General features: G+C 36.2%; 1 protein-coding gene across 1 annotated transcript in view; it reads left to right on the top strand.

The window, feature by feature from the left end:
- The window catches only part of HCRTR2 (hypocretin receptor 2), a 34,429-nt gene extending 17,281 nt beyond the window's left edge, over window positions 1-17,148 (top strand). Inside the window, exons 5-9 of the mRNA XM_051777869.1 lie at window positions 5,856-5,971; window positions 11,778-11,998; window positions 13,488-13,609; window positions 14,752-14,946; window positions 16,186-17,148. Coding sequence (XP_051633829.1) covers window positions 5,856-5,971; window positions 11,778-11,998; window positions 13,488-13,609; window positions 14,752-14,946; window positions 16,186-16,379 — 848 coding nt within the window. The 3' untranslated portion in view covers window positions 16,380-17,148. The remainder of the gene's footprint in view (window positions 1-5,855; window positions 5,972-11,777; window positions 11,999-13,487; window positions 13,610-14,751; window positions 14,947-16,185) is intronic.
- The last annotated feature ends 1,126 nt before the right edge of the window (window positions 17,149-18,274 follow it).

An 18,274-nucleotide genomic window follows, 5' to 3' on the forward strand; every position in this document is an offset into this window, starting at 1 on the left:
TGACTATTTTCTTTCACAACATTCACTCCAAGTACAATTTCTGTCCACTTGTTTTGGCTGCAGAACTAATTATCCATGCCTTCATCACTTCAAGGTTAGTTCTGCAGCAAAGATTCTTTTAATCAACCTAGGAAATATGTGGTTCACTAATTAGGAAGTCAGGAGAGCATTTCATCAGGGAATGTGATCTCAAAATTTCCAGATCTGTATTGGCCACTTTTTGAATCCCGACAGGAAAGTGTTGCTTTTTGAACTACAGAGTCTGTAGTAGCCTTAGAACTGTTTCAAAGAGTGCCTCTAGTTTAGTGCTTGAGGAAGTAGTTGCAGCCCACAGATACGCCTGAGCTAAAGCAGCAATTATAAAAACAACCACCACCAAAACCAACAAAACAAACAACAACAACCAAACCAAACCAAAATCCTGAAAACAAAAAAAATATGTCATGTGTTTGCAAGACTCTGCTTCTATGGAGTGTATTTGTCCAAAGCAGTTTATTCCTTTACTTGGATATTTGAAGAGACAGAAAGGGGTATGACAAAGGCAAATACTTTTGTGCGCGGCTTCAGAAATGAAGTGCAAACACTCCATTATTTTTTTTTTTATTTTTATTTCTATTGAGCATAAAAAAAAATCTTACATTAAAAATGCATTGAAGTTTTCTGAAATGGGAAGCTAAAAGATAATAATCCTATTTTTATTCTACTGTCTTTTTAATGAATTATTCTTCTAATGGCAATGCTATCATTACTAGTTATTCTGCTGGCGTATTTCAGATATCCATTAAAAATAATCCTCTCCACATTCTAAAAATAGCTTTTCACAGTAACTTGAAAAAAGAATCTTTATATGCATTAAGTTACAAGTAGATTGCTCAAATCATGGAGTTACTTAGTAAATACAGTGTTAACCATATTTGATCGATGAGAATAAAATATAACATATATATACACATCCCTTTCAGACTACAGAGAAGAGAGTGTAATTATAAAGATGCTTTCCATTCTACTGAAAATGTCTAAGGACTCTGAGTTCAGCCAAAGCATAGAATATGCAGATTTTCTACTGAAAAACAAGGTTTGAAATCACAAAGGCCCCCAAACAGAATAATAAAAGAATATGGTAATAGGGCAGCAGTTTGAAAAGACTGAAAAACTTCCTTAAAACCAGAAGAAAAAATAAAGAGCTAATGTTTTCAAAGAAAATAGTTGTGTTTTTGTTGGATTTTGATTTGCCTTTTTTTTGACTGTGGGAATATTGAGGGTCAAAGAAAGCTAAGAAGGAGGAGGTTGAAGGAGAAAGAAATTCATGTTGCTACAAATAACCTATATTTGTAAAGAGAAAGTGGACTTACAGGTACCTCAACTAACCAAGAGACCCTGAGAAAATCCAATAGGAGAGTCAATTTAGAAGAAAGGGATTATATTTGTATGTTTACTGTTTTGTTTAGAATTGCATATAATTTATGCTGTTTAAAATTAGGCTACATCTGATAAAATATTTGCATAGCATCATGTATACAGTATGTCCCAAGGATGTTAAACTGTGATTTTTCAAGTTTGGGACAACAAAAAGGGGGTGCCTAATGACACATTCCAAAGTGTTTTGGAAGTATATTGTAATTCTGGGAACTCAAGGCCACTGAAACATGAGGTGCTATGGAGGACTAAAGCAAAGCCATGTCCAGGAAAATGTCAGAGATGCTAAATCAGGATACAGCACTGTACCCTACCCAGACTTAGGATCAGCTGCTGAAGACCACAGAAGTCTGATGAGTGTCTGGAAGGAAGGTCTGATCAGCACTGTGACACTTGGGCTCCTTAACGGTGAAGAAATAGTCGCCTCCCTAACTAATAAGATTTCAAGCATGCTGTTGGAGAGCTGCCAGTGACTGCAAATGGTGCAATAGTTCAGTCTAAAACAGGGCTCAATTTCTTTTTAATTGCTTCTGGCATTCCTGAATGTAAAATTCATTGCCAATTCTAGGCTGAGGGTTTTTCATTTTGAGTACTGTCTAATAACAATATTTTATTTGGGAATGCAGAAGGATCCAACATGTGACCTATGCAGGCGCACTTAAGGAGCCAGGGTTGGCCACATTTCTATAATAGTCTGTAATTGCTATGTTCTGAATTTGATGATAAAGTGCCAAAATAAAAGAAATGTATATTAAAATGAGCTCACCATGTGTTAAAGTCAGCTAAATACATTCTCTTAAGAGCTGTTCAAGAAAACAGTGTTAGCCAAAGTGCATTAGCCAAGCCCTTTGCAAATGATAAAAAGAATATGGAGATAATCCTTTCCCAAAACTGAGTTGAATGAAAACAAAGGGAAGACTTTGTGTTCCATTTCCTCTTAGACTACTCATACAATAATAAAAAACACATTGTCTTAATACCGGAAGACAAATAGCTTGAAATTGCATTAATACAGGAAGCTTTATACATCCTGTTTGTTGAAGTGTTCAGAATTTAATGAAAAAGTTGTGGAATATTTTAATGCAGACAGAAGTCAGATTATTTCTAATACTAAGATTATGCTTGATGTTATTGTGAATTGATAACTCAAGCATAAATATATTAGATTCCAAAATGTAATTTTAGTATTAGCCAACCATAAGTACTCTGACATAGGAACATAATTTGGAAAGGACTGCATTGTGTGGTCAAATTTTCTCTACTACGGGCACCTAACATCCCTACTTATTAAGCTTTATTCTAAAAGTATACTCTTTTAGCTGCATTGCTTCTCCATGGGTAACTCCAAAACCTCATAGGTATCTTCCTGAGAGTAGGGAACCTGGGAACTGTACTGATGCTCAACAAACTTGATAGTCTTGTTTTTTCTAATTCCTAAAGAAGCTGTCAAGGGTACCAATTTCATCATGCACCTATGGCTTAAGGGCATATTTCATTTGCTAGACAAGCAAAACCTTTCATTTGCTAGACAAGCAAAACAGAAAAAAGTCTGGTTTTTTCTCAGTTTGTTCATATATACATACATATATATATATATACACACAAGTACAGTAAAATTCTGAAAAAAATCCAGAAGCTGTAGTTTCAATCTAGCTCCTTGCTTCATTGAATGACAATTTGGGACTGGTAGTCAGTGCCAAAGGGAAGCTTTAGAAAAGTTTAAAATTTGTTTGATAACCCCTGGGGCAGACAGAAGAAAGCTTGTTTTAACATATTGATTCTTTATCAGGTGGAGTAATCATACTGTATGAATGAAGCTGACTAGGAATGCTGACCTCAACCCTGTCCAACTCCCATGACCACCTGTTTGCTTTATGCTCCCTTCTCTCTTTTCAGTAAAATAACAGCCAGAGACATGAGAATTGTTATTTTATTCTTAAAGAGATAGTTACTCCAGCTAAGAACAATCTCCCCCCGTCCTGAAACCTATTAAGTGACCATGGAAGGCAAAGACACTTTTCTCCTCTTCTGCTTAGCAGTAAGAGGTTCAGTAGTCCCAGTCAGGCAGCTGATATATCACCAGGACCATAGACTGATATCCAGAGATTGATGTTCTCATTCAAGGAGCCTTTGATAAATGAATGGTATCCAAAGCCAGCCCTTCCTCCTTCTTGTTGCTGTGATTGTCAAACAGCTTTAAAGCTTTTCTTTGGCTTGAGAAGCTAAACAGAGTCATGCTTCTTAGGGAAAAGTTCTGTAAAGGGCTTTGCCCTGGATGGAGGAGGGACAGGTTTCCTTTGATGTTTAGCAGCTGGCACTTTCCAGGTGGCTAAACTTCAAAGGCAAGTGTTAGGATCTTCCTCCAACCTGGTCCTCAGTTCTTTGTAGATAGCTAGGCTCATTTAATGTTTCACTTTACTTGGGTTGCTAAATTAGAAGTCGTAAACTCCAGATGGCCTTTTAAATACGTACCATCCTTCTACCTAAGGGGCCTGGCTGCCTGCAGAGCATTGATGAGGCAGGTGGCACCTCCTTCTGAGCAGAAAGAATGTATTTCCAATTCTGACCTCCCATGATCCCAGTAAGTCACATTACTCCAGTTTCTCCTTAGTCCCTCCACTTGTGTAGCATGCATGTCAGTATTTTCATGTCTACCAGGACTGCTGTGAGGCTGCATTTTCTGGAATGCAAAACCAAGTTTGAGATCATCGATCAATAAATAATCTCAGGTTATCACCAATTATAAAAAACCTGTCCCAAATGGTCTGGCTCCCCCAGGGACATTGATAAGAGCTATTAGCTGCAACTGTTGGTTAAGAGTTGGTAAGCTGGTTTGCTACAAGATCCTGGAGCAAGTAAGGAGTCAAATACTGATTATCTGAATTTTTTGAACCCTGAGCCGTCAAAACTATCAAATGTCAGTGGCAACATCTCTATCACCTTTGCTAGGAATGAACATGGGCTTGATATTGCTATAGCAAATTTCCATCTCCCTGATACTGAAGTTTTTCTGTCCGGTGAACCAACTGGCACTTTCAGGTCCAATGATGAATGTGAGATGACTTGAGTGTGCATTTGAGAGTGAACCTGGAGTTAACATGATGATGTTCTCTTCCCTGCTATGAGAGTTATGGACCAAGTCTTGGTATATCCTTGTCTGATCAAACTCTCAGAGATTCTCCTGGCATCGCTTTTTTGATAGGGTCCACAGTCTCAATCACTTTTAAGGGCAGAAAATAAGTTTGGCTCACCAAAGTTTTGATCTCAAGCAACTCTTTTTTTTTCCTTTTTTTTTTTTTTTTTTAAATTAAAACTGCAATTCATATGGAGTTTCAGTTGCAGATCTTATCACCCTGAAACATGCAGAAAATCTGGAAATTAACATAAACGTTCCTTCTTTACTCTAGTCAAGATGCAATGCTTAGGATTACCATACAATTTAACTGCTCATGGGGTGCACAGTTTCTCTTCTTCTATGTATTGTCACTCTCCATAATGTTCATTTCTTTTCTGAGGCCATCCATATATATTAAGTTGTAATTCATGTTAACATTTGGTAATAGTAATTAATATTAACATTTGGTAATAGCAAACGACATTTGACATTACAAAAGAGAAAGCAAGTTTTCACATTCTGCACATTCTGCTATAAGCTAATGATCAAGCTTAAGATCCAACATTCTAAAAACTCAATATATTCACAACAGTTTTAAGATGTTTGTCTCTAAGCAAATAACATTCATAAGTTGTCTTTTTAAAAGAAATACATTGGAAATTAAAACACAATGGTAGCAAATTCATTATTGTTAAAGCTGAGTCAAAACAACCCTGGAGATTTCCTAGGTTTAAAGCACTTGAATGTATTAATTCTATTTTTTAAATGTAATCATGATAATTAATCACTGAGTCTTAATCATATACATTCTGCCACCAAAAAGAGATTTAACTCTTCTCCCATCACTCTCGTGTGTGCTGTAGTCTGTATTCAGTCTTACAGGTGAGAGACTGTGCAGTTTATTCAGGGATATATAGTAGCCTTTGCAGAATTGAAACTGTAGACAATTATACAACCTGTTAAATATGTCAACGGTGAAGCAGGTTGGATATTTAGTTAGCTATTTTTAGATAACCAATTTTTTTATCTTTCACTGTTTTAATAAAAAGCAAAACTTTTGAAAACTTCATACCTAAAGTAATAACGTGGTAAGAAATCAATAATGTGATACAGGAGATCCTTGAGATAAAAGCGTGATTCTTATAGAATGTATCTAGAAGTGATTAAAAAAGTGATCTTGACCATAATATTATTGGATACATCTTCCATTATATCCTATTATGCTGAAAAATACATGCATATGTATATAAATAATTTGTCTTAAGGGGATTTTGAAATGTATGTATATTTAAATGCACCTTTCCTATTTGAATTCTCTTTCCAGCTGAGGTTTACCCCAAAATGTATCACACGTGCTTTTTTCTGGTGACATACATGGCACCATTGTGTCTTATGGTGTTGGCCTATTTGCAGATATTTCGAAAGCTGTGGTGTCGCCAGGTAAGTCACTCAGCACTGGCTCTCTTTGCTTGCTGTCGCGACTATGCAGATTCCCGTGTACAACCTTTTTTTGTATAAACTCCATGTTTCCACTTAGGGCTGGTTTACAGCCACCTTGGATAGGCATTGAGGGGCACTGAAAAGGGAAGGCAGTCAGGCTGAATGTAAAGCCTTCTTACTCATATCTGTGAAGGGCTTAGAAGGAGAGACAGCAAAAGGCAAAAGAAAGATTGATTACAGACAGAAGAAAGAGCTCTGAAATGCTTACTGAAATACCTTAGGTGACCTTATTTATACTGCTTAAATCTCCTGGAACAGCCAAAAGTTAAGACTGACCTTCTCATTTTGTTATTTTTATTTTATTTTTCCTAATCAGTTTGATAGCAGGGCCAATCTGAACTGGGAGATTGGAATTGCCTGATGTGAAGATGGCTGTTATCAGTAACATTTGATATGAATTGCTGACAAATAATTGATATGATTTCTAATGCAAACATTAGGGACCTGGGAGTTTGGATTGACAGGAAGCTGAACATGAGCCAGCAGTGTGCCCAGGTGGCCAAGAAGGCCAATGGCATCCTGACCTGTATCAGGAACAGTGTGGCAGCAGGTCCAGGGCAGTGATTCTTCCCCTGTACTCAGCGCTGGTGAGGCCACACCTGGAGTACTGTGTCCAGTTCTGGGCCCCTCAGTTCAGGAAGGATATTGAGGTGCTGGAGCAGGTCCAGAGAAGAGCAACGAGGCTGGTGAAGGCACTCGAGCACAAGTCCTGTGAGGAGAGGCTGAGGAAGCTGGGGTTGTTTAGCCTGGAGAAGAGGAGGCTCAGGGGAGACCTCATCACTCTCTACAACTCCCTGAAAGGAGGTTGTAGCCAGGTGGGGGTTGGTCTCTTCTCCCAGGTAACTATCAGCAAGACAAGAGGGCATGGTCTTAAGCTGTGCCAGGGGAGGTTTAGGTTAGATATGAGGAAGAAATTCTTTACAGAAAGGGTAATCAGGCATTGGGCTGCCCAGGGAAGTAATGGATTCTCCATTCCTGGAGGTTTTTAAGATAAGACTGGATAAGACTTAGTGCCATGGTCTAGCAACCTCGGCAGTAGTGGATCAAGGGCTGGACTTGATGTTCTTGGAGGTCCCTTCCAACCCAGCTGATTCTATGATTCTATGATCTGGTTTTTTAAAACTTCAAATTAAAAATACAGGAAAGAAAACGGGAATACTAATCAAAAAGCCAAAACAACCTCAGCTCCCTCAGCTTCTTCTTATAGGACTTGTGCTTGAGAATCTTTTCTCTCTCACCAGTATGTCTGATACCATCCAAATCTAAGGCTGTCCTGGGCAGGCCATAATATCTACCACATAAGTAACATTTTTCATGCAGTTGAAATTGATCCATCAGAGAAATCACAAGTAGACTTTAGATTTCTAAATAAACATACAATAAAAGTAAAAATCAAATGTTATACTGACAGAATATATGTCTTGCAAATAAATAAAGAACAGGGAATACCAAATCCACTTCAAGGCATTTTGCTATCATCTATACATCATAAGAGCAATTATTCTCACTTCTAATCAGATTAGGTTAAACTATAATTGCTGTTTATTGTGCTCTTTAAATTATTATTTTTGTTTTTAATTTCTTACATTAATGAGATTAAATAATAAGATAGCTTGAAGGTAAAATTTAACCTTTACAATTTGAGGGGACCTTTCACCAGAACAAAGGATTTCCCTGTGTGGTTTTGTAATTAAGTTCAGTTTGACATAGCTCTAATATGCTCTGCCTTGCTGAATCTGTCCTCTATCACTCAATGACTTTATCACCGTATTCCTTCTTAACCTTCTCTTCTATACTTTCTTTACAATCTACCTCCTCTCTCAAGCTTTTAACTAAGTAAACTAATGCAAAGCACTTGTTCTTAACCTGCATGTAGCTTGAAAATGCTGGTTCAGATTCAGAGCAGAAGTTGAATGACTGAAAACCAATCTCTTTTGTTGGGTTGCCCCATTCCCCCCCAGTTGTGTTAGCTGGTCTATTTCTTCTTCACAATGTTTCTTCTCCCTGTGCATCTTGCATGCTGTCAAGGCTAGGATGATCCTTTATTTTTCAGTGGCAAAAAGATAAATACTGCTATAGACTTAGTGCTATCAATGGTGCCAAATTACAGATGTCTCTTTGCCTGGCATAGATGATAGGACTATGTATAAGAGGCTGCACTAAGTGAAATTAAAGCCACGGCACATCTATTATTAACTGTGACTTGGCTGCAGGCATCAGGCATTTTTCTAAGTGCAGCAGGTGTGCTGTAATCAGTCATGTAGTACAAATGAATGTAGTGTTCTAAACGTATTCTTTGATAATAGTTTCAATTAAGAAATCATGCTGTTTAGCAGAACTTCAGTTAAATGTAATGATCCTATTGCAAGGTACTATAAGCCTTACAGATGTATGTGATAGAAAAACCACAACAAACGGTAGATGTTTTCTATGTCTTAAACTTTTTCTAAAGATTCTTTTTTAAAATGTAGTGTGTCATGCGTGAAAATTTTCAGATGAAAAAAGTTAAGATATTTACTAATTATTGTTACCAATACTTTACATAATAGCTCTTAAAATTTCTGATTGTGTATTTCAAGCAGATCTTTGAACATAAGCTTTACAATCATTGAATTAATGATTCACCTTTGCAAAGACAAGAACAATTATGCAACAACTACTGGGGATTTTGACTAATTTATTTTAATTGTTAGCAAGGAAGTAGTGACTTAGAAGGCTATATTCTCTTGTGGATTTTAAGTAGGTTAAAAGTAACTTCGGAACAAATAAATAAAACTGAATGGACTTACAATGACAGTGTTGATACACAATTTGCTTTAAGTTCCAAGTCTGCTTCAATTTACTGATGTCCAAATGCATTGACACTAAAGCCTACTTGTATTAATGACTAGGAACTCTACTCATTTCCATTTTTGTAGTTGAAATACACCCTTCCAATCTTTGCAAGATGATATTATATTTGAGAGATTTCCTTTCATTATAAACCCCTTGATAATTATTTGAGGAGATAGAGAAAAAGTGCACAAGAAAATAGCTGTCATTTAGTACCTGTTTGGATACAGCTAATAGGCTTTTAGTAAAACATTAAAATTACACAAATTCTCCACAATTATCTCTATAACTGATTCATTACAAAAAAAAGGGAAATATATACATTATGCTCCCATGTGTATACTTGTACATACCTAATCATAGAAATATTTACCTTGGAAAATACCCTCAAGATCATTGAGTCCAACCATAAACCTAAACTGCCAAGTCTATCACTAAACCACATCCCTAAGTGCCACATCTACATGTCTTTTAAATACCTCCAGAGACGGTGACTTCACCCCTTCCCTGGGCAGCCTGTTCCAACGCTTGACAACCCTTTCCGTGAAGACATTTTTCACAAATTGGATAATATCCAATCTAAGCCTCCCCTGACACAACTCAAGTCAATTTCTTCTCATTCTATCTTGTAATACATGCATGTTATGTTTACATAAATACATATTTGTAAATCTTTCCATATACACACATGCACACCCACTTCTGAAGTGTAATGCTCCTTAAATGGTACTGCTATGCATCTGTGGGTATATAGTTTTTTGGGGGTGGGGCTTTGTTCTGATAATATTCTTGCTGTATTATTGTCTATTGGTGTAACAGCAGCAAAGCCAAGGTGTATGCCAGGTAAAGACTGAGGAAGCATGGGTTCTTTCAGAAAGGTTCTCAATACAAACTCCTGAAAAGTTAGCAATTTAATATATAGTACAGGGAGACTGCACATTGTATACAGTCTTAACTTTGATCATCTCTTGCTAATAAAGACTGCTTAAATAACAGAAAAGACCCTTCTACCTGCTCATACAGGTACAAACCAAGTACAGGGTCATGTCTAACTTTTCTGTAGAAATAGACACAATTTGGAGCCAAGATAATATTTATCTTCTTCTAAATTGTATCTATCTACAATGAAAGCTGATCACTGATTTCTTCAAGTGAATCTTTGACATAATCAGAAGGGAGAGATTTGGCTGCATTTCTTTGCTTTCACCTCCAGTTCTTGATAGAATATAGTTACTCAGTATGATTGAAAAGGGACAAAAAAAGCTTCTGATTCAAAGTTAGAAGAACGGGATATCAAAGTATCCCTGAAAAGTCAGAATCAGAATCTTAGACAGCGTTTTATCTCAGCAGAGCATGGCAAAGACACACTGCAGTACTACACCCCACAGCTAAGTAGGGTAAATCCCTTGCATTAGGACAGACATGCAGTTGTGAAGCTGAAAACTGCTGATTTCAGCTGAATGAGTGGAACCCACAGCAGAAGTGCAAGGGGCTCTGTTGGAGTCTTTAAGTCCATAGATACCTCAGTTAAAAAAAAAAAAAAAATTATAACCTATCTCCCAATCTGCTGCATTGATTTCTTGCTAATTAAAAGCTAATTTTACCAAAAAGTTCCAATAGCTGTAAATCAGGTTTGATGGTGCACATAAATGCTAAATTAAGGGCTTGTCTGTGCAAGGACGATATTCACACACAAAAAAACCCCAAAAATCAACAAAAAAAACTACAACCAACCAAAAATACCCCCAAACCAAAACCACCAAAACCCCAACATAATAGCTTTCTACAACAACTTCGAATGTGCATACTTTTTAGTTTACTTTTTTTTCCTGAAATAAATATCATAAATTTCATTCTTTTCTGGTCAGTTTGTGTGGATAAGCCCATTTTTTAAAAAATATTACAGTGTGAATTTTGCGGATACTTTTAAACATGAAACATTATTAAACATGTAATGTCACTAGTCACCCCACACAAAATTGCACTATGCATAAATAAAACTATTATCTACTTATTATATATTATATTATATAACTATTATTATTATTTCTAGCCAAAAGGTTTTCACACTGTATAGCATTGAACACATTATAAATGTAATGGTAATAGAATTCTCTGAGAAAGTCCTTGCTATCTCTAGTCTTTTTCAGTTGGCTGCAGGCAGGAAGTAATTTTGAAGAACTGAAGTAATATTGTTTTATTTGGCTTGTCTTATGTGGGGGTACAGAAAACAAAAACCAAGATTTTTTTTTTTAATAGAATGGTGCTACATCTACCCATTTCAAAATGGCTTTGACTAACTTAATTCTTTCTATGTCTTGGCATTTTTCCGTGATTTCCCTCTGTTCATTACTGTATATGCATATATACTGTATATTCAGTTTTGAAGAAGTTTGCAGGGAGATCCACACTTCAGCTGTGATTTCTTTGGCTACTTCATTGTCATCCAGGTTGTATGTGTGGAAGTTTTATGGCACTTATAGGTGTGCAGGCTTTAAATCCTTGTTTACCAATGCTGAACAGCTGTTTAGTATATTCTAGCAGCATATTAATGGGATAAACTATTCTGCTATGCAACAAAACACTTAATGTAGAACTTTATAGCAACATAATTGCAGCAATGGGGTTGGTAAATGTGATGGTCTGAAGACACAAGCAAGGCAAGGTATGTGGGAAGGAAAGAAAATTTTAGTACATCAGTTTATATTTGTATAAATCACAATTTTTATGCAGTTCTAGTGTGTCTGAAATTAAGTTTGTTTCCTGCAGCTACATCAATTAATTTAATTAAAAACTCCTATTTATCCCTATGAGCTTACCTTGTGTATGTGAACATGTCTATTTTTCTTGTTATATCTACATATCAATTTTACAAATGTTTTTCAAAATGTTCCTTTTTTTTTTCCTTTCTTAGATCCCAGGAACTTCTTCTGTTGTTCAGAAAAAATGGAAGCCTCTGCAGCCCTCAGCACAGCCCCGAGGGCTGGGACAATCAACAAAGTCAAAGATTAGTGCTGTGGCAGCTGAAATAAAACAGATTCATGCAAGAAGGAAAACAGCACGTATGCTAATGGTTGTCCTCCTGGTTTTTGCGCTTTGTTATCTACCAATTAGCATCCTCAATGTCTTGAAAAGGTAAAGTTTATCCCAAAATGTAAACACTTGGTGCAGCTTTCTATCTAAAAACAATCCTCTATTATGAGATTCCTTTTATTCTGGCAAATACTTTTAAAGGATAAGCTTACTTACTGCTCAATAAAGAAATGGAAAATAAGTACACAATTGCAAGAAAATATATGTAACCTATCCATAGTACTTAAACTAAAGGCTGGATTGTGGAACCCTTATTAGCAAGCTCTTCCTCATGAAAATGATCTAGCCTATCTCCTCATTAAACCTTGTTATTTACATGGGATTACAGCTTGGTTGCTGTAAATACATCCACGGAAGTGCAGTTACCTAAAGCAGCAGCTGAAGGTTAGCAGCAGAGTGTAGCGTTGTGGCTTGGCTCCAAGGACTGTGAAATTCTGGGTTCAAATGTAAGGCCCTCATGCACAATTTTTAGACCTTAGGCCAGCCCTTTCAGTTAGCCTGAAATTGTTTTTCTGTGATAGTGCAAATAGATCATCAGAGATAAAATTAGGTTAGAAGTTGTAAAATTTTTTTATATTATTTCTAATTCAATATAGCCTTATGAAGCTGTATTTTCCTTTTTTGTCCTTTTTTCTCATGTTCATTTGGTATATAATGGTGTACACTCTTGTTTTTCGTACAGTGCCTGATAGGCAGGCTTTGGTAAAATTATATCTCGTGAGCCCTCTGGAATACCAATAAATAACTGCATATAGCAGAAGACTTGAATATCCTAAAAAAATAACCAGCCTGTTATTTGTGCTTTTTTTATTGTAATATTATTGGAACATTTTAGAATTTAAGGAATATTTTCAATGCTTAAATACATCCCACTCAATTCTGGCCTTTTCCTGTAGCCTAATTTAAGTACTTTTCACTCTCAAGTCTTGGTAGGAAATGTGAAGAGAAAGAAGTATTTCCAGAACGCTGTTCAGGAACCTACGACCTGAAATAGAGGAACTACACAGCCTGCCTCAATAAACAACAGCAGAGTAGGACCAGAGTTAGATTTTCACTGAAATGGCAAAAGGGAGGTGTGAGGAATCTGGAAAATACTGATTTCTCTGGAGACAGAAGCTGCTACTGTAGCCTCAGGGTTGGGGCCAGTTACATGCCCTTTCAGTCCCTATTTATTGGAGAGTAGGCCTAGAGCCAGGAACTTCAGTGACATGACTAGATCAAAAGCAACTTTTCCCATCTTTTCTTGGCTTATCTGACACCAGATGACTTTGGTTACTCGGCAGAAAAGTTGTGTATCTGCACCATAGCAAAGTAAAGTCCTGATGGTCTCTGCTGTGCTAAACCACCAAGACAGGAGGCTGAGGGTTGGGGAGAGGAGTTTATTCTCTCAAGAGATAGAATACTGTTGAATCAGCTTTTCTGTGATATCACGAATAGGTCATCAGAGACAAAATTAGGCTAGAAGTTGTAAAATATTTCTGTATGATTTCTAGTTTTGCAATCTTTCAGGTTTGCTTTTCTCTTTCTGTAGGGTTTTGGGGATGTTTAATCATGCTGACGACAGAGAAACTGTGTATGCCTGGTTCACATTCTCACACTGGCTTGTATATGCAAACAGTGCAGCCAATCCTATTATTTATAACTTCCTCAGTGGTAAGTTACGTTACCTAGAATTCAAGTTTAACGTATAGTTTGAATGTAATGAGCCATAGCAAATAAGATTAATGACTGTGTAACATCAGCTCAGGCCCTCCGGTGGGAGCTAGACCTCTTCCTGGAAAAAGTTGCCTGAAGTATCCCATTACCTTCAGGCTATCTACCTATAACTAACCTGGACAGTGCCAGGGCCTGAGTCCAAGTGCTGGAATATGACTGTCCACGACATTAATTTGGTAGAGAAGTTCCTGGCGTAACTTTGATCTGAAACAATTACTGCTCCGCTAAACACTCCCTGGATACTGTCTGGGAGGTAGCACAACCCGGGGGCTGTCCCCAGCCAGCATGTTGTGTGTAGGTATTGGGGTTTGGAGGCTGTGAGTCTTTAATAGTACTTGCATGACCAGACTGTGCCAACTAGGTTCAAGGCCAAAGAACCAGCCAGGATGCTGTTTACTTACTAGTACAGTTTTGTCTTGGTTCATATTTGTATCATTTGGCTATGGAGAGTAAAATCAGGGCCTAAACTGTACTGCAGCTAAAGCTGCAAAGGACCTAAAGCTGTATTGCAGCTAAATAGAGGGAGGCAAAACTATGTTGATTCTCACTACACATTTGCCCACTGTAGTTTTTTTGTGGTGTGTAGTGAGAGGATGATCTGAACAATTTCCTCTGAGCCCCAAAAGCAGACTAATGGGCTGTCGAACACTTTGAATCTTCTTTTCAAATATATTAACGGTGAAACACAAATTAGCCATGCCCTCTCATTTCACATGTCAAGTAATGATTCAATCATTTAAGCCTATGATTGCTCAATTAATTTTTTGTTATATATTTAATTAACCAACAGACTACCTATGTCATGACTCCATTAATCATTCTAGTTTGTCCATTCTGTCTAGCCAAGAATAATTCAGTCTTCACACCACACCTCACATATCTTCTTAGAAAGGTTATCTTTCTTCTGTCTTTCTTCAAGATGATGAAATTGTGATTTCCTACTTCTCCATGAGAAAAGCGTCTGGGTGATTTGCGCTAATTTTGCTTTAGATAGCTCCTTTTTTTTTCTAATCTATGAAGTTGGATGAAATGTGGTTTATAGTACAGTTTTTTTCATGAGTCCTTCTTATGATTGACAGGGAAATTCAGAGAAGAATTTAAAGCAGCATTTTCCTGTTGCATCTTTGGCAGCCACCATGACGAACGGTTCACCAGAGGTCATGCCAGTACAGAGAGTCGGAAGTCCTTGACCACCCAGATCAGCAATTTTGATAATGTTTCAAAACTTGCAGAACACGTTGTATTGACCAACATAAATACAATCCCATCAAATGGTACTGCACCTATTACCTGCTCTTACTGTACTTGTCCCTATGTCTTTTGATCCTGTGGAAGTAAAATCTAATTGTCCATACAACAATATTTGGATATGAGCACACAGAGAGAAAAAGGGGTTTACAATTAAGGACTGACTATAAGAAAAGTAAATTATAAGAAATGTTTTATAGAATATACTACAACTTCGGTTATATATTGATGAAACAAAATTTCATCACATTAATTTCAAAAGCTGTGGTCCAGTTGAGGAGGGGATAAAGTAATCATATTCTATATAAATATTTCCTTTGGATCCCTACTTCCTTTAGACTCCTAATTAAATAAAGAACAATTACCTGAAAGTATGAAAATCATCTTCCCTGTCATTGGAATTTGTTTATAAACAGCTATATTCTATTCTGAGCTAATTATCTGAAGTTGTGGTATATTTCATGACAAAGATTTTAACCAAAATTGTGTGTACAGGTTGAAATACCTGCATGTCCTTTACTTTCAAATTATCTGCTTAGCATGCATTCTGGTGTGAGTTAGGCTGATCAAATAAGAAATTCACATTGATTTCTTTTCCAACATTTTATGTTCTTTTTTCTGTTGGGTAGGTTATTGCATGTGTTCGGGAACAGCTGGGAAGCCACTTTTCACTTACTACAGAAGGAATGTTTATTTTTTCCCTGAATTCAATAGTATTGCCTATATGTATGGCACAAGCAAAGTTACAACCAGGAAACCCAGATGAAAGTGTACCTGTAGATTATGTTTTATCCTTTGTCTCTTATTTATTATAACTATCTTCTCTGCCTGTCCTGTGCTCATGGCAGGGGAGTTAGACTAGGTGGTCTTTAAAGGTCTTTTCCAACCCAAACTATCAATGATTCCATGACTGACTTGTACACAGGAAGCCGTAGTGCTCTGCTGGTCACAGTGGCAGCTGGATAAGGAACCACAGGGCAACTTATCAAACAGTACATATTAAATAAGTAGTAGTAGAACATTAAAATGTTTAAAAGTAAAAAAAAAAAAATAATCCAGGTTTATGTATTAGAAATGCCCTTAGTCTTCAGTCAAGAAGCTTTCACTTAAAATTTGCAAATGCAATTTTGAACAATTTCTGGAAGACCATTCTGTTAATAGACCATCACCTGCATTGTGTCCAGAGAGTGACAATCAGAGGATGAGTCAGTCAGCTACCTAATACAAACAGTAAAATGATCTTAGAATCTTTATTTTTTCTACAGATATCCCAGCTGTGCTCAACCCATCAAAATCAATGGAACTGCATCTCCACATACCAGGAATGAACATGACTTCAAACATAGATGAAGCCATGACAGTTTCTGCAGAAGACACTCTCAACACAGAGAATGTAGAGTGGGATAAATTCATCCCTAGCATAACGAAACTTACCTCGATGGAGTTACAGCAAGGATGACTTTGGCTCAATACACTACAAACAACAGAGAGTGGCACATGCTTTTACATGTGATACAGACTACAATAACTGGACAAAGGGATTCCTTCAAAATAACTGCCTATTCTATTTTTTCTCAGTCTTACAGAAACCTACTTACCTCAGTATGAGCTAAAGAACATGTCTTTACAAGTCTTTTTAAAGATTGTATTGTATCATACTTTGTAAATACTGTAGATATTTATTTTTATATATTTTAGATGCTGTGGAACGTTCTAAAATGTATCATATAAAGAAATCTAAATATTTGAAAAAAGTCTCAAACATCATTTATTTATATCCTCTTTCTATAAATGATTTCTATAAATTCTATGTTCATTATGGAACTTTCACTTCAGATTGATTTTGCAAGAGTCCACGTTACTTTTCCAAGCACAGACATGCTTCTGAAGTGTGAACCCAAAGTGCTGAAAGTCACAGATGTTTTCATAAATTTACACTAAAAGCCTTTCTTTTTTTCTTCAGACTTGAGTGCCTAAAAAGTAACTATCTAAATAAAACTTATGTGATGCTCAATGGTGCTATAGGCTCAAAATTCCTGCTCAGGCCAATAGGAATAAGAAGTGTCAGCACCCCTGAAGGACAGCACATTTTAACTTTTGTAGCTCATTTTAGTCCATAATATCTGCAAGTGTTGTTCCAGAATATCTCTGAAGATCTTTAGAAAACATTGGTTATCTTTCTTGTTTTCTTGATTTCTCTCTCAACTGCCATTTGATACTAAAATTAAAAACATACAATCAATTAACAAATCTATATGCCAAGAAAATGTTGACTTTTTCAACAATTGAAATAAAATATTTATCTCTGGAAATTATAGAGGTGATATGTCTTTGGACTGATAGATAAAGCGCTCACTCATACATTTTCCAATTATGGGATAATCTCCCTGGCCTGGGGCTTCCTACTATGTATTGCAATTTTTCTTTTAAAGGATGGTGCATCACTGGAGACTTAGTCTACTAGATGAATGTGGTCTATGGGTTAGAAAAAGGCTAATCTGTCAGAATTGCCCTGTGGTACTACTCTTGCATTTCAGTTCAGATTTTTCAAAAGAAAGGGTAATATGGGAGGGAGGAATTGCTTTTCCCTAAAAACCATTTGACATAGAAAAAAGTCTTATGTATTCAAATGTTTCTACAAAGCCAATTATTCACAGACTAGATGTTATTTGAATAACTTATGTAAATATTTTTTCTAGGTTTTGCTTTGAGCTAATGTCATGCAATGTACTATCTATCATGGCAGCTATAGTTTTATGAAGTGCTTAATCACTTTATGTTTTAGCCTCCCCCAACAGCTGTTTTACTTGACATTGTTGCAATTGCTCCATGTTTACATTGGTGTTGAAAGAAAAAAAAATTGCATTTGTTTATATATTAAAGTTTTCTATTAAAAGAGAAAAGGAGAATACTCTTTTCCAATTAAAAAAAAAATGAGAAATATCTAAATGGAAAGAATGTTTAAATATCAAATAAAATAATAGGAATTTCTATATTTCTCTGTATAAGCTTAATATTTGAGTATAGCTATTATGTCAATGTTATTTCAAGAAATTATTTTACTTTGTCTCTTCTAAGAAAAGAAAACCCAAATAATTGTGGAAAGCACAGCAGGATTTGATTTTTTAGCTATTGCAGTTCCTTTACCATTAGAAGGCTATTTTTGCTCTTCAACCACAGATAATATAGAATTCTTAAAATGGGAAACAAGATATACTTTTTTCTATATAATTTGAAATGATTGAACAAACAGCTGTTGAATTAAAACATTACAGAAATAGGAAAATGGAATTTGAAAAGTCCTCTAAGTTTTTCTTCTGTTTTCATATAAGCAAGTAAAAATTAAAAAAAAAT

The sequence above is a fragment of the Manacus candei genome, unplaced genomic scaffold (assembly GCF_025592945.1).
Source record: "Manacus candei isolate 608988 ecotype Guabito, Panama unplaced genomic scaffold, ASM2559294v1 h1tg000011l, whole genome shotgun sequence".
Taxonomy (NCBI): domain Eukaryota; kingdom Metazoa; phylum Chordata; class Aves; order Passeriformes; family Pipridae; genus Manacus; species Manacus candei.